This window comes from Salminus brasiliensis, chromosome 20 (assembly GCF_030463535.1).
Source record: "Salminus brasiliensis chromosome 20, fSalBra1.hap2, whole genome shotgun sequence".
Taxonomy (NCBI): domain Eukaryota; kingdom Metazoa; phylum Chordata; class Actinopteri; order Characiformes; family Bryconidae; genus Salminus; species Salminus brasiliensis.
Window position 1 is genome coordinate 22,344,457 of NC_132897.1, and position 17,298 is coordinate 22,361,754.

The following is a 17,298-nucleotide window of genomic DNA, read 5'->3' on the forward strand; positions in this document are numbered from 1 at the left end:
GAGCACTGACACGTTTCAAATGTCTGGATTATTTGCACGTTATGATCCAGCTCGTCAGGAGCCGGTCCACGGTTTACGAGCTAAATGCACAGCTGCCTGCGTTTGCTAGAGACAGGCCCATTTTCCTAAAACAACAAACAAAAGCCCATTGCTCCTAAACTACACGCCGGAGTTGGAACAACTACTCTACAGACGCTGGTAACACACTGCTCAGAGAACACTGCACGCTTTAGAGGAGAAGCCTGCGTGTTTTCCCTGCTGCAGCCTGGTGTAGAGCTCCGTACATCAACATGGACCTCAGGGTTTACAGTAGTTCTATGTAAAAATGCAATAGATCTAATTGCTGTTCGTTGTCCATAGCAACACAAAGTACAGCAACATAACTATTATACAGGAGATGTAGAACATGGACTTTAAAGGGACTTGAAAGATGTGCAGCTCTTCCTCCAGGGGGAATTGTTGCTCATCTGTCTGGGACGCCGGGACTGGGGAGAAGAATTCGAGTGATTGCACAAAGAAATGGAGTTGTTGTTTTGTGGGCTGGTTCTTCAGCAGAGTGTGATGTAGAAATGAAAGGGTGGTTTATAGCTGTGCAGCACACAGTTCAGCCTCGGGCGATTCCGAGCCGCCGCCCACATACGGCCCAAATAACGACTTCCGCCTCGTTTGGTTCACGTGTTTGGTTCTTTTCATGTGTATCGGTTCGTGATTCATGTTTGGTTCATTGTGTCGATTCAGTGTCTCGTTTCATGTTCACGTGTTTCGCCTGAGGCTGGGGGTACTTCAGGAGCCTCGACGCTTCGTTCGAGGTCGAGAATTGCGTGTTTGGAAGCTTGGGTAGCCCGAGAGGTTCCCGTTACTGCTCACGGTGTGTGTTTAGGCCAGCTTCGGCTCGACTCCCTCGTTCGCGAGCTGGCCACCCGGCCGTTCAAGGATTCAGCAAGGCTCGCTCGCCGAGATAGACCCGCGCTCACGCAGCAGTGCCAGGTTTGGTCGGCCTAGACGTTTTTTGATTCTGCAGCTGGTCCCTCAGCTCTCTTCCCCCTCTTATTAGTAGCCTCAGCGCCGGTCCAGCGCGTCGCTAGTTCTCCCCTGGTTAGCCCAGGCTCTGCCTGCAGGTTCTCGTTAGTTTCCCCCGCCCCCCATTTGCCCGCCCCTCTCACAAGCTCAGCTCCCAGAGTCCCCCAGTCTCAGGTGTGTTTTGTTGTCGCCCTCTGGTTTGTCAGGTTTGTGTTGTGTTCACATGTGTTGCCCTGTAGCTGCTGCTGCTGCTTTTGCCTTATTTTGCCCCCTTGTATTATCTTGGGTTGTGTTAATAAACTACGTGCATTGGACCCATTTCTGCGAGTGTTCTTTGTGTCCGGCCTAACCTGCCATGACAGACCCCCAATACTGAACAGGGGCAATCAAATGATGCTTCTTCCACTGCCTCTTACTAGGAGTGGAGTTGCTTGGACATTCAAAGCTAAAAAGAACGTACCATAGTCAACTTATTTACACAGAAAAGTGCACATAACGGCCGTAAAATGGCACCGAATGCAAAAAAGGGCAAAAAAGATGGAGAAACCACCAAATGTGTAAAAACGCATCAGGTGCGACAAACGCACAAACCACGCTGCCAGAAAGTTACAAAAACGCACAGAATGCATTAAAACACATGTAGGGAAGTCCCTGGTAGTTGACTCCTCAGCAGCCCACACACAATAGAGATGGTCACTGAGCATGTTACTTACCTGGTGATCCTGGGAGAACGAGAGCGCTGGTGAGTGGGTCTTCTTCTAGGAGGCGACAAGATCCGTGGTTAACCTAGAGTGGGGAAGAGACACAACCAGTAACCCCAGGATAGTGCAAATAGTTATCGTTGCTTATCTTACCGGTATACATCAACATAGCCATAAACAAGACGTGTAAATAATACTGGTATAGAAGAGCGTAAATACTGTCTGTATGTTATCGTTCGTATCGTCATTGTTTATGTGATGACCCCTGTAGTAGACACAGCTAACATGCTTCAAGCGTACCCGTTGTAAATGATTGATCATGTAAGCTTATGTACTTGTGTCGTTTAGAATCTGCTGAATCCTTGCCAGATCTAACCCTCTCTTTATTCCTGATGTGAAGACCCGCAGGGAGAGCTGTTATGGCAAAGCTCAGTTCTGTGGGGTGTTCAGAAAGGTTCTGAGACTATACGATAGGTCTCTAATCATTAAATGAATGGATGAGAGTAAGTGTAAAGATCATCACTCTTTATGTTTATTAAACACAACAAAGACAGGCTTCCAACTCCAGTAACACTACATAGGTGATTTAGGTGAAAATATTATATATAACTATTTCATAAAATATAATTGGCCATAAATTGCAACTTATTAAAAGATGACATTTACAACAATATCTTAAAAAAAAAAAAAAAAAGCTAAATGAATGAATTTAAATGTGTGATATTTGATATTTACCTTCTATAAGACGTGCTATCTGTATTCAAGTCAATGTATCTGTATTCAAAAGTCTACATTTATTATATTTGTGTGTAAAATTGTTATAGTTTGTGTGAAATACTGTTACCGTTCCCCTGACAACCCTTTTGATCGTCATACTGAATCAAATGAAGTGCTTTAGAGTGAATCGCCATGAAGCAGTGTCACCATTCTCACAGCTGAGCGCGTTCTGGCCAGTGTGATGTCATAATGGTTCTGATTCTGGTCGTCATGGTGATGTGAATAAAAAGCCTGCGTCAAGGCTGGAAGACCACAGACAGGGAGACGTCGAGATGGAGGACAGAGGGGAACTGACCTCCAGCTCCAGAATGTAAAACTTCTACATTTTCTTGATGGATATTCTTTTCTATTTCTGCATCTTGTGCATTCTGCTTGAACAACACCAACTCTGCTGCTCTGTTGCGTCTTTGTTTGTGTGCAGGAGTAGACTTGGGTGTTATTTTAGGGCCTTCATGGTTCTAGTGGTCGCGCTGGACGCTGTGTTCATGGGTCTGGAAACAGACCGTGAACTTAAAGCTGCGTATACAGCGTTGTTCGAGGTGAGTGAACTGAAGAAATTCCACGTAACCTAATTTTACAACATTTATATAGATGAGAGAGGGAAGGAGGGCAGAGAGCATGTATGTATGTGTGTGTGTGTGTGAGAGAGACTGGATCACAGTGCGTTTATTGTGCTTAATCTGTTCCTCAGGGGGCTGATGTGTTTTACCTGGTGGTCTTCATCTTGGAGTTCATGGTGAAGGTGTACACGGAGCCGTGCGGTTTCTGGGGAAGTGGAGCCAACATCTGCAACACCGGGTTCCTGCTGCTGTCGCTGATCTCCAGGGCAGACGGGTCATACTGGGTCTTCCGGATCCTCAGGGCTTTCCGGATCCTGAGAATCGTCTTTATCATCCCCAGTATCCAGGTAAAGTGCATGATGGGAATGAGGGGTAGACAGTAGAAAGTTACTCAAACAAAAGCAGAATAACCTCGGGAGGTGTTTAAATGAGGTGTCCACAAACATTTGGACATAAAGTGTATAATAGCGCTTGTTTTCCACAATTCTAGGTTATTGATTGTTATCACGTGCCATTAAGAAAACAGAAGACACATTTCCGATACTCTAATGTTATGATGTGCTGTTTTCCAGGACCTGGTCTTGATCCTGTTCCAAGGCCTGAAGACGGCCGCGTATGTGACGGCCATGATTTTCTTCATCTTGCTCGTCTTTGCCGTCGCCGGAGTGCAGCATTTCGGAACCGCGGACCCCGAGAACTGGGGGGATATGGGTGTTGCGTTGCTCTCCACCTTGAGCGTAGTCACAGTGAGTCAAACACAGCCGCATTTACAGATACTGAACATCCAGAAAATACACACGTCTACATACGCTCACGGAGCACATTATTAGGAGCCAACTTGGACATCTGCTCATTCATGCCAGAAATGTACACGCACGCACTAGGCAAGAGACTTTCACACTCGCCTTTTCACAACAATCCACACATTTCACATTAGTTCAACTAGGGGATGAACTTTATTTCCACCATTATTACCATTAACGTTATTGCTCTATTGTAGATTTCAGGCTGGCTGGAACACCAGGACAGACTTCATAGTCTAGGGATTGCCTACAGCGAGCTGTTTTTCATCATCCTGATCCTGATAGGCAACTTCATGTTCCTTAACATGTTCACGGGATTGGTCATGGTAAGTCTCTCTTTTGTGGAGTTCTTTGACTTGTCTTTTACAGTCATTTGTTGTCTAGAACGTCTAAGGTCCAGATACCCAGATTAAGCCAAAGCATAGACAGAAGAGCCTTTTTAACAGTGAAGCATCAGTGATGATGCAGTTTAGTTCAAGACGATTCACTGTCATCTTAGAATATTCTGAGTGAAAACATGCTCTTTAATGCTTGAGGCGTCGAACACATCGTTGGAGGAGAAGAAGAGTCTTTCAAAGGGTTTTTTTTTTTTTGTTCCGAAACGAAACGTATGTTCTGAGAAAAGTAGCTTTAGTCTTTATCATCATTCATGAACTGTTTATTCTCTCTAATTTCAAACAGCAAACATCTAAGCAAATAAAGATGCAGAAGATGGAAGAGGAAGATCTGCAGAAAAAGAGGATGCAGAGAAAGCGAAAGGAGCAGCTGCTTCAGAGTCCGGTAAGTCATTCAGTCATTGAGCTGAAATTTTTTTTTTTAAATCCTTTCCACAAGTGTTTCTTTTCTACAATGATGTGTCTAAACTGTAGCGCTGTTTCCATCTCCTACAGGCAGAGTATTTTCACCAGCTCAGACTGAAATATCAACAGTCTGACAGCGCTGACTTCCTCGAACCGAAAGAGGTCTGCACGAGCTTGACGTGGATCAACCTGTATCTGACCACGTTAGAGAAGCAGGAGGAAGACATGAGAAAGTAGGCAATTGGAGAGCGCGCACACACACACACACACACACTCATTCAGGTTTAATAGATGTTTTGTTTTTTAAAGTGAGGATTTGTTTGGATCTTTGATATTTTAGGAGGTAAAACTGTATCTATTCTATTATAGTGATCTGATAAAACAGTGGAAATGAACTCTGAACAATACAACACCAGATAAACTGCACTAGATGTGTAAATTACCCCACAACCCTGCACCCACTCTGCTATGATAGAATACATCCATGTTTATACACTCCACCCCCTCACTCTGATAGGTTGTAGGCATGTGTATAACCCCGCCCACCTCAACGCATCCATTTATTAATCATCTTTACAGTGTGATAAAAAAAAAACTACATCACCTCCAGCCCGTGTAGATGTGTGACTTTATGGTGTTAACATTATCATGTGTGTGTGTGTGTGTGTGTGTAGGCTGAAGCAGATCTCTGACGATGCTCTTCGTATCCAGCGTGAACTCCTGGAGCTGGACTTGGAAGAGCAGCGAGGAAGAGCAGCGAGGAATGTCCCTGCTGGATCAAAGCCAGGACTCCAGAAACGCAAAGCTAAAAGCGCTTGGCGTTTGGTAATGGCTGCAAAAAAGTTTGCTAAACAACACCGTAGCAAACGCCACTGAAGCAGCAGCAGCATCTTCTTAACAAATCCCGTAGAACAGCATAGAACCATGTGACACAGCTCAAGTTCCACCAACATTGTCACCAAGCAGCTTTAAAGAGCATAGCAACCACGTACAACTGCATAGCAATGATGTGAAACAGCAGAGCAATACCCTAGCGAGCGCATTCCATCCACTTCTGAGACCAAAGCAACTGCTTGGCAACAGCATTGCAACTGCCTCTGGGTGAGTGTAATGTGACCTCACTAGCGGGTAAGGAGCTATGAGCTGGTGCGGAAGGTTGAGAGATAGCAGCTGTATATAGTATATAGTTCTGTTCGCCTTCGCTCGCAGTCTAGGCTGAAGGCTCTGGACATTGAGGGTCTGTCTTGGCTGACACGCCTCTTCAATGTAGCATGAATCCTGGGAGCAGTGTCTCTGGATTGGCGAACCGGGGTGGTGGTTCCCAGCCTCTCTGAGAAAGTCTTTTCCAGGGTACCTCCAGGATTTGATCCTGCCCGTGGAACAGCAGACCAGCTCTTCTCTCTCCGTCAGGTAGTTGAAGGAACATGAGGATTTGCCGCCCCGGTCTTCATGCGTTTTCTACGCTTGGAGAAGGCTTATGATCGTGTTCCCCAAAACATCCTGCGGGAGGAGCTCTAGGAGCACGGGCTTGGCGGGTTTGCTAACGCGAGCCGCTCGTTCCTCGTACTCCCGGTGTCGGAGCTGTGTCTGCCTGGCTTCCACGTGCGGAGGCCTTCGGCGTGCGCTTGAACTGTTTACCGGGCATCAGCGACTTTGGATTAGACCCCGAGGATGACCCAGGACCCGCTGGATGGATTGTATTTCCTGGCTGGCCTGGAAGCATCTAGGGGTCCTGAAGAGGAGCTGGTAGAAGTGCCTGGGGACAGGGATGCCTGGGTGGCTTTGCTTGCCCTATTGCCTCTGCGGTCCTAAATTGGACTAAGCGGATCAGAAGATGAGAATAAGGAATCACACATCTAATTCATGTGATTCATTCACAATACTTCTGGGCAGTATTAGGCTCTCGTCTATGTGTCCCTTAGTTATTTCTTTCATTGCATGCTTTTGTTGCGTGGTTTTGCTCTCCCGTGTCAACCAAAGGAGGATGGTTCCCCCTGTGAGTCTTGGTTCCTCTCAAGGTTTCTTCCTCTCCATCTGAGGGAGTTTTTCCTTGCCACTGTCGCCGTTGGCTTGCTCGCTTGGGGCTTGGACCCGGATGTCTGCTGATTTGTGACAATGCTTGTGCAGCTCTTAATGGCCTAACGACCGCATGGCAACCACCAAGAAACACCCTCGCAACCACATAGAAACACCAAAGCAGTTACAGAACCACCACCTAGGAATTGTTTCAGGAATTCCAGGAATTCTTTAGGAATCACTCAGTCACTATATTTATTAAAATTCAGTTATTGGACCATGAGGAACTGAAGGAAAATCGAGTGCCTTTTAGTCTTATTAATAGAACTCAAAATCATTATTAAAGACATTCTTACCATGTCAGTACCATGCTTACGGATTATAGGGAGTAAAGGGTCAATCCCGGGTCTGTTATTATTGAATCTTCTTATGCTGCCGCTGGGTTAAAATAGTCCGGAAGCATGGTATCGACTTTAATTGCTATGCTAACGACACCTGTACTTCCAACAAGACCATTTGTCTCCAGAACAGAACAGACTGTCTTAAAGACATAAAGAACTGGATGCCCCACAACTTACGGTTTGCTTAATCCAGGTAAAACAGAGGTATTACTTATTGATTCAAAGATGGGTAAATCTATTTATATTGCTCTAAATTTAGATGGATTCTCAGTCATAACCAGCACTACTGTAAGACACTTTAAATTCTGTCTATCTAATCTACTTCTTTTACAGGAGGTACATCAGTCTATTCAAACTCCAAAACACTTCTTCATTTTCTCCTTTCTTTTCTCTCCCCATGTGCCGAGCTGCTCCCTGCTAGCTGCTGACGCCAGACCATTTGTGGTTGGATGCTCCTGTCTACCCATGGGATCCTGTCCTGCTGTATAACCCCCCCCCCCAAATCGTGTTGCTGCTCTCCTCCTGACCCCTTGTGTTTTTCCCTCCTTTCTGTTTTCTCTCTCTCTCTTTTCCATGTAACGAGATGCTCAGTTCCAACTGTTCCATCCCGGTACCGCCAGACCTGTCTCTCCACCACCCTGCTGCCTGATGTGCTGCTCTGGGGCCCAGCATTGATCCCTCCTCACCTCACTGCATGACTATGCAGTGACTATGAAATAAATTTGAATTGAACTGAAAGGAGAATTGAGTTGTGTAAGGTCTTGGCTTTGGGTTTGTTCTTCAGCTGGGTTCATGTACACTGATATCAGTAAACACCGATTGTGGTGTTAGCTCAATAATGCTGGGAGAGTCTGCAATAGGCAGACACATGTTTGTGGTAAATATGAACACATTTCATCAATGCTCAAGCTATTACTTTACTGTAAATCTGTAGTGATGAAGTAGATCTAATATGGTAGTCCTGCGAGTCTCGAAAAAGTTCAAATAATGAAAGTAAAAATGTAAATACTTGGGTTCTTTGACTCACAAACTGAAAACAGGCTGATATTAAATAGTCATTTTACTCTCTTTAAACTCTCTGATTTATGATCTCACCAAACAGTTTATTAGGAACACCTCATGCAGTTCTCTTTATCAGCAGTGCAGGGTATAAAATCATGTAAAGACAGGCCAGCGGCTTCAGGTAATGTTCGTATCAACCTTCCCAATGAGGAGGAGTACTAAAAGTAATCTTTGTGATTTTCAGCATAGTGTGGTTGTGTTGGGGCTAAATGGGCTGGTTTTTGAGTTATTCTAGAACTGAGGAGATTTTCATGTGCAACAGTCTCTAGAGCTCACTCAGATTGGTGTGATAAAGAAAACCCATCCAGTGAGTCGCAGTTCTACAGATGGATACACACCTTGTTGAGGAGCTGAAGACTACAGTACAACTTTGTACAAGTGTGTGGAGCAGAAAAGCCTCTCAAACCGCACAACACGCTGAACTGTGAGGCAGATGCACTACAACAGCAGACGAGCGTGTCGGCTTCTACTTCTGACAGACACATAAAGCAGGCTTAGACCAGACTATCTACCAGACTATGGAGTTTGACATGTTTCAAATGTGGACGATTAAAAAACAAGTACATCATCCTGAGGGGCACACACCAAACATCCCTGCAATGTGCTGCATCATCATGCTTGTGTATTGATTTAGCTGTTTGTGCTCGGTCAGTCCGTTAAAAATAATAATAATAAATAAATAGACATAGATGACTCGATGCAAGAACGTTTATTCAAACAAGGCTACACTCAGGAAGAGGCAGCAAAGGTACAGTGACAAAGTAACGTGGGCAAAGCCAAGACACACACCTGAGGCCGGAGGGAATCCTGGAGCTAGGCTAGCGTACCGGGACTGAGAGGGAGGCGCAACGATAACCAAGACCTACAGGCAGCGCCTGGGGAAACTGGGGGAGAGCAAAGCTGCGCTCGTCAGGCGCCAGAGAACTTACGTGACGCGAGACCGAGAGCTGAGAGATCAGCTGCAGAACCCAAAAGGCAAAGACAAAACAGAGCTGGTAACGAGGCTCGCCCACGAACGGTACTACTAACGTGAACCTGCATAGAGAGGAAGCCTCTCTGAAGACCTCGTGGACTCTTGAACTCTGCCGCACTCGGTTAGCTCGGTTTACTTTCTGCAACCAGCACCACGAATACATCCACTTCTCGCCAAAGAGCGCCTAGCGCTCGCCCCTTATATACACCTCAGCCTCAGGTGAACCGTGTTACCAGAACAATGAGCATCAATCGAGCGCACCTGACATTAGCCAAAGTACGCGAAGTTAGACACGAACGTAAATACCAGAATAAGAGTCCTCATGAGAGTCTGCGGGCGCGGCGACGCGGACATGACAGCTGGGCGTTCAGGAACAGTATGTTGGCCTCAATTTCATCTGAGTGAGAACAAGACAAACGATTCGGCTCAAACAGAAAAAAGCATTTATTCATCCACTATAGTAAAGACAGTCAGCAGGAAAATAGATCTAAATAAAGCTACATCTTTGCTCAAACTTCGCTAGGGAGTATAGGTATGCGTCTGCAACTGGGGGGGGTGGGGGTCCGTACATGTGGGTGTAGGGGTGTGTACGTGTATGCATGTGTGTGTATTCGCGTGTATTTACGAACGCGCGCGTCTGGCGCGCCGAGAACAAAGGAGAGGTGTGAGGAGCGGCGGAGCTTTAGCGACTCTCTTTTGTAACCCAATGATGTGTGAATGATCTCAAAAGGTGCGAGGCTTTATCCAACTCACGTGGCAGAGTGGAACAAAAGCCAAGCCCTCGGAGGGCGAGAAGAATCCACGAGCAATAGTAACCACGCAGCTCAGGCTAGAGAAGCGCGTCCACAGCTCCGCGAGGGGATCTAGCAGTGAGTTGGTCTAAAATAAGGCTTCTTAAGGGTCAGAGTCCCTTTAGATCAAAGCTCACCAAAGTCATTCGAAATCAAATGCTACAACCAAGTTAGTCGCGTGAGATAGGAGGACAAGAAAAGGAGAAGATCGCAAAAGTAACTCGTGTGCCCGCGAGGAGAGCGCGAGACAACAGGGCTGATCAAACGCTGTACTTCCTTTAATCTAATCAGCGTAAACAACAACAACAATCCTACAATCTAGTGGATCACTGTTTCCAAGAGCACCAACATCCAATAATCTACTGAGTGCCTCCAACACCGCCCCGATTCACAGTCTTACTTTTAGAGGAGAGTCCGGCTCGCAGCTCGAGGAATTTCTCGTCTCCTGAAGGTCTCAGGCGTGCGGTCCGTAGTCGGAGGTTAAATCCCTGATCCCTCGTAGTTTGTCCCGGGGATGATTCTGGAGCTCCGGCCGTCAGCGATGTTCCGAGGTCAGCTGTTTTGGTGACAGATGAGGAAACTTGGCTAGCATCCAACACAATAACGCGTTGAAATGGGTGGCCCCCTTCTCTTGCGGCTACCACCAAGTGGGCGACGTGCCAGAAAAAGGGAACAATGGGTGGTCGAGGGATTTAAAGGTTTCACCTGGGTGACGTAGTACTGTAGGTACGCCCGGTTCTGTACAGTATCGGAAGGGAGCCCCCTATCTGTGGAGGCAGAGCACTGACACGTTTAAAATGTCTGGATTATTTGCACGTTATGATCCAGCTCGTCAGGAGCCGGTCCACGGTTTACGAGCTAAATGCACAGCTGCCTGCGTTTGCTAGAGACAGGCCCATTTTCCTAAAACAACAAACAAAAGCCCATTGCTCCTAAATTCCACGCCGGAGTTGGAACAACTACTCTACAGACGCTGGTAACACACTGCTCAGAGAACACTGCACGCTTTAGAGGAGAAGCCTGCGTGTTTTCCCTGCTGCAGCCTGGTGTAGAGCTCCGTACATCAACATGGACCTCAGGGTTTACAGTAGTTCTATGTAAAAATGCAATAGATCTAATTGCTGTTCGTTGTCCATAGCAACACAAAGTACAGCAACATAACTATTATACAGGAGATGTAGAACATGGACTTTAAAGGGACTTGAAAGATGTGCAGCTCTTCCTCCAGGGGGAATTGTTGCTCATCTGTCTGGGACGCCGGGACTGGGGAGAAGAATTCGAGTGATTGCACAAAGAAATGGAGTTGTTGTTTTGTGGGCTGGTTCTTCAGCAGAGTGTGATGTAGAAATGAAAGGGTGGTTTATAGCTGTGCAGCACACAGTTCAGCCTCGGGCGATTCCGAGCCGCCGCCCACATACGGCCCAAATAACGACTTCCGCCTCGTTTGGTTCACGTGTTTTGTTCTTTTCATGTGTATCGGTTCGTGATTCATGTTTGGTTCATTGTGTCGATTCAGTGTCTCGTTTCATGTTCACGTGTTTCGCCTGAGGCTGGGGGTACTTCAGGAGCCTCGACGCTTCGTTCGAGGTCGAGAATTGCGTGTTTGGAAGCTTGGGTAGCCCGAGAGGTTCCCGTTACTGCTCACGGTGTGTGTTTAGGCCAGCTTCGGCTCGACTCCCTCGTTCGCGAGCTGGCCACCCGGCCGTTCAAGGATTCAGCAAGGCTCGCTCGCCGAGATAGACCCGCGCTCACGCAGCAGTGCCAGGTTTGGTCGGCCTAGACGTTTTTTGATTCTGCAGCTGGTCCCTCAGCTCTCTTCCCCCTCTTATTAGTAGCCTCAGCGCCGGTCCAGCGCGTCGCTAGTTCTCCCCTGGTTAGCCCAGGCTCTGCCTGCAGGTTCTCGTTAGTTTCCCCCGCCCCCCATTTGCCCGCCCCTCTCACAAGCTCAGCTCCCAGAGTCCCCCAGTCTCAGGTGTGTTTTGTTGTCGCCCTCTGGTTTGTCAGGTTTGTGTTGTGTTCACATGTGTTGCCCTGTAGCTGCTGCTGCTGCTTTTGCCTTATTTTGCCCCCTTGTATTATCTTGGGTTGTGTTAATAAACTACGTGCATTGGACCCATTTCTAAAGGATAAAGGATAAAGGATAAAGGTGCACGTATTCGTCACTGTACAGTGTGGACTGTACAGCGAAATGTGTCCTCCGCATTTAACCCATCTGGTAGTGAATACACACTCACACACACACACGTGTTAGGGGCAGTGAGTACACACACACACCCAGAGCGGGCAGCCAACTCCAGCGCCCGGGGAGCAGAGAGGGTAAAGGGCCTTGCTCAAGGGCCCAACAGTGGCAGCTTGCCGAGCCCGGGAATCGAACCCACAACCCTGTTATCGATATCCCGGCGCTCTAACCGCTGAGCCACCACTGCCCCTTTCTGCGAGTGTTCTTTGTGTCCGGCCTAACCTGCCATGACAGACCCCCAATACTGAACAGGGGCAATCAAATGATGCTTCTTCCACTGCCTCTCACTAGGAGTGGAGTTGCTTGGACATTCAAAGCTAAAAAGAATGTACCATAGTCAACTTATTTACACAGAAAAGTGCACATAACGGCCGTAAAATGGCACCGAATGCAAAAAAGGGCAAAAAAGATGGAGAAACCACCAAATGTGTAAAAACGCATCAGGTGCGACAAACGCACAAACCACGCTGCCAGAAAGTTACAAAAACGCACAGAATGCATTAAAACACATGTAGGGAAGTCCCTGGTAGTTGACTCCTCAGCAGCCCACACACAATAGAGATGGTCACTGAGCATGTTACTTACCTGGTGATCCTGGGAGAACGAGAGCGCTGGTGAGTGGGTCTTCTTCTAGGAGGCGACAAGATCCGTGGTTAACCTAGAGTGGGGAAGAGACACAACCAGTAACCCCAGGATAGTGCAAATAGTTATCGTTGCTTATCTTACCGGTATACATCAACATAGCCATAAACAAGACGTGCAAATAATACTGGTATAGAAGAGCGTAAATACTGTCTGTATGTTATCGTTCGTATCGTCATTGTTTATGTGATGACCCCTGTAGTAGACACAGCTAACATGCTTCAAGCGTACCCGTTGTAAATGATTGATTATGTAAGTTTATGTACTTGTGTCGTTTAGAATCTGCTGAATCCTTGCCAGATCTAACCCTCTCTTTATTCCTGATGTGAAGACCCGCAGGGAGAGCTGTTATGGCAAAGCTCAGTTCTGTGGGGTGTTCAGAAAGGTTCTGAGACTATACGATAGGTCTCTAATCATTAAATGAATGGATGAGAGTAAGTGTAAAGATCATCACTCTTTATGTTTATTAAACACAACAAAGACAGGCTTCCAACTCCAGTAACACTACATTGGTGATTTAGGTGAAAATATTATATACAACTATTTCATAAAATATAATTGGCCATAAATTGCAACTTATTAAAAGATGACTTTTACAACAATATCTTAAAAAAAAAAAAAAAAAAGCTAAATGAATGAATTTAAATGTGTGATATTTGATATTTACCTTCTATAAGACGTGCTATCTGTATTCAAGTCAATGTATCTGTATTCAAAAGTCTACATTTATTATATTTGTGTGTAAAATTGTTATAGTTTGTGTGAAATACTGTTACCGTTCCCCTGACAACCCTTTTGATCGTCATACTGAATCAAATGAAGTGCTTTAGAGTGAATCGCCATGAAGCAGTGTCACCATTCTCACAGCTGAGCGCGTTCTGGCCAGTGTGATGTCATAATGGTTCTGATTCTGGTCGTCATGGTGATGTGAATAAAAAGCCTGCGTCAAGGCTGGAAGACCACAGACAGGGAGACGTCGAGATGGAGGACAGAGGGGAACTGACCTCCAGCTCCAGAATGTAAAACTTCTACATTTTCTTGATGGATATTCTTTTCTATTTCTGCATCTTGTGCATTCTGCTTGAACAACACCAACTCTGCTGCTCTGTTGCGTCTTTGTTTGTGTGCAGGAGTAGACTTGGGTGTTATTTTAGGGCCTTCATGGTTCTAGTGGTCGCGCTGGACGCTGTGTTCATGGGTCTGGAAACAGACCGTGAACTTAAAGCTGCGTATTCAGCGTTGTTCGAGGTGAGTGAACTGAAGAAATTCCACGTAACCTAATTTTACAACATTTATATAGATGAGAGAGGGAAGGAGGGCAGAGAGCATGTATGTATGTATGTGTGTGTGTGTGTGTGAGAGAGACTGGATCACAGTGCGTTTATTGTGCTTAATCTGTTCCTCAGGGGGCTGATGTGTTTTACCTGGTGGTCTTCATCTTGGAGTTCATGGTGAAGGTGTACACGGAGCCGTGCGGTTTCTGGGGAAGTGGAGCCAACATCTGCAACACCGGGTTCCTGCTGCTGTCGCTGATCTCCAGGGCAGACGGGTCATACTGGGTCTTCCGGATCCTCAGGGCTTTCCGGATCCTGAGAATCGTCTTTATCATCCCCAGTATCCAGGTAAAGTGCATGATGGGAATGAGGGGTAGACAGTAGAAAGTTACTCAAACAAAAGCAGAATAACCTCGGGAGGTGTTTAAATGAGGTGTCCACAAACATTTGGACATAAAGTGTATAATAGCGCTTGTTTTCCACAATTCTAGGTTATTGATTGTTATCACGTGCCATTAAAAAAACAGAAGACACATTTCCGATACTCTAACGTTATGATGTGCTGTTTTCCAGGACCTGGTCTTGATCCTGTTCCAAGGCCTGAAGACGGCCGCGTACGTGACGGCCATGATTTTCTTCATCTTGCTCGTCTTTGCCGTCGCCGGAGTGCAGCATTTCGGAACCGCGGACCCCGAGAACTGGGGGGATATGGGTGTTGCGTTGCTCTCCACCTTGAGCGTAGTCACAGTGAGTCAAACACAGCCGCATTTACAGATACTGAACATCCAGAAAATACACACGTCTACATACGCTCACGGAGCACATTATTAGGAGCCAACTTGGACATCTGCTCATTCATGCCAGAAATGTACACGCACGCACTAGGCAAGAGACTTTTACACTCGCCTTTTCACAACAATCCACACATTTCACATTAGTTCATTTAGGGGATGAACTTTATTTCCACCATTATTACCATTAACGTTATTGCTCTATTGTAGATTTCAGGCTGGCTGGAACACCAGGACAGACTTCATAGTCTAGGGATTGCCTACAGCGAGCTGTTTTTCATCATCCTGATCCTGATAGGCAACTTCATGTTCCTTAACATGTTCACGGGATTGGTCATGGTAAGTCTCTCTTTTGTGGAGTTCTTTGACTTGTCTTTTACAGTCATTTGTTGTCTAGAACGTCTAAGGTCCAGATACCCAGATTAAGCCAAAGCATAGACAGAAGAGCCTTTTTAACAGTGAAGCATCAGTGATGATGCAGTTTAGTTCAAGACGATTCACTGTCATCTTAGAATATTCTAAATGAAAACATGCTCTTTAATGCTTGAGGCGTCGAACACATCGTTGGAGGAGAAGAAGAGTCTTTCAAAGGGTTTTTTTTTTTTTTGTTCCGAAACTAATCGTATGTTCTGAGAAAAGTAGCTTTAGTCTTTATCATCATTCATGAACTGTTTATTCTCTCTAATTTCAAACAGCAAACATCTAAGCAAATAAAGATGCAGAAGATGGAAGAGGAAGATCTGCAGAAAAAGAGGATGCAGAGAAAGCGAAAGGAGCAGCTGCTTCAGAGTCCGGTAAGTCATTCAGTCATTGAGCTGAAATTTTTTTTTTTAAATCCTTTCCACAAGTGTTTCTTTTCTACAATGATGTGTCTAAACTGTAGCGCTGTTTCCATCTCCTACAGGCAGAGTATTTTCACCAGCTCAGACTGAAATATCAACAGTCTGACAGCGCTGACTTCCTCGAACCGAAAGAGGTCTGCACGAGCTTGACGTGGATCAACCTGTATCTGACCACGTTAGAGAAGCAGGAGGAAGACATGAGAAAGTAGGCAATTGGAGAGCGCACGCACACACACACACACACACACTCATTCAGGTTTAATAGATGTTTTGTTTTTTTAAAGTGAGGATTTGTTTGGATCTTTGATATTTTAGGAGGTAAAACTGTATCTATTCTATTATAGTGATCTGATAAAACAGTGGAAATGAACTCTGAACAATACAACACCAGATAAACTGCACTAGATGTGTAAATTACCCCACAACCCTGCACCCACTCTGCTCTGATAGAATACATCCATGTTTATACACTCCAACCCCCTCACTCTGATAGGTTGTAGGCATGTTTATAACCCCGCCCACCTCAATGCATCCATTTATTAATCATCTTTACAGTGTGATAAAAAAAAAACTACATCACCTCCAGCCCGTGTAGATGTGTGACTTTATGGTGCTAACATTATCATGTGTGTGTGTGTAGGCTGAAGCAGATCTCTGACGATGCTCTTCGTATCCAGCGTGAACTCCTGGAGCTGGACTTGGAAGAGCAGCGAGGAAGAGCAGCGAGGAATGTCCCTGCTGGATCAAAGCCAGGACTCCAGAAACGCAAAGCTAAAAGCGCTTGGCGTTTGGTAATGGCTGCAAAAAAGTTTGCTAAACAACACCGTAGCAAACGCCACTGAAGCAGCAGCAGCATCTTCTTAACAAATCCCGTAGAACAGCATAGAACCATGTGACACAGCTCAAGTTCCACCAACATTGTCACCAAGCAGCTTTAAAGAGCATAGCAACCACGTACAACTGCATAGCAATGATGTGAAACAGCGGAGCAATACCCTAGCGAGCGCATTCCATCCACTTCTGAGACCAAAGCAACTGCTTGGCAACAGCATTGCAACTGCCTCTGGGTGAGTGTAATGTGACCTCACTAGCGGGTAAGGAGCTATGAGCTGGTGCGGAAGGTTGAGAGATAGCAGCTGTATATAGTATATAGTTCTGTTCGCCTTCGCTCGCAGTTTAGGCTGAAGGCTCTGGACATTGAGGGTCTGTCTTGGCTGACACGCCTCTTCAATGTAGCATGAATCCTGGGAGCAGTGTCTCTGGATTGGCGAACCGGGGTAGTGGTTCCCAGCCTCTCTGAGAAAGTCTTTTCCAGGGTACCTCCAGGATTTGATCCTGCCCGTGGAACAGCAGACCAGCTCTTCGCTCTCCGTCAGGTAGTTGAAGGAACATGAGGATTTGCCGCCCCGGTCTTCATGCGTTTTCTACGCTTGGAGAAGGCTTATGATCGTGTTCCCCGAAACATCCTGCGGGAGGAGCTCCAGGAGCACGGGCTTGGCGGGTTTGCTAACGCGAGCCGCTCGTTCCTCGTACTCCCGGTGTCGGAGCTGTGTCTGCCTGGCTTCCACGTGCGGAGGCCTTCGGCGTGCGCTTGAACTGTTTACCG

At 46.2% G+C, this 17,298-nt stretch overlaps 2 protein-coding genes across 2 annotated transcripts; both read left to right on the forward strand.

The window, feature by feature from the left end:
- Positions 1-2,747: 2,747 nt before the first annotated feature.
- On the forward strand, positions 2,748-4,898 carry LOC140542375 (cation channel sperm-associated protein 3-like). The gene is made up of 7 exons (XM_072665325.1): positions 2,748-2,808; positions 2,920-3,037; positions 3,190-3,405; positions 3,631-3,804; positions 4,059-4,187; positions 4,543-4,641; positions 4,752-4,898. Exons 1-7 carry the CDS (start codon positions 2,771-2,773, stop codon positions 4,896-4,898), a joined length of 921 nt encoding a protein of 306 aa, XP_072521426.1. The 5' UTR covers positions 2,748-2,770.
- Positions 4,899-13,743: 8,845 nt separating this feature from the next.
- LOC140542376 (cation channel sperm-associated protein 3-like) lies at positions 13,744-15,901 on the forward strand. The gene is made up of 7 exons (XM_072665326.1): positions 13,744-13,804; positions 13,916-14,033; positions 14,192-14,407; positions 14,633-14,806; positions 15,061-15,189; positions 15,546-15,644; positions 15,755-15,901. Exons 1-7 carry the CDS (start codon positions 13,767-13,769, stop codon positions 15,899-15,901), a joined length of 921 nt encoding a protein of 306 aa, XP_072521427.1. The 5' UTR covers positions 13,744-13,766.
- Positions 15,902-17,298: the final 1,397 nt, after the last annotated feature.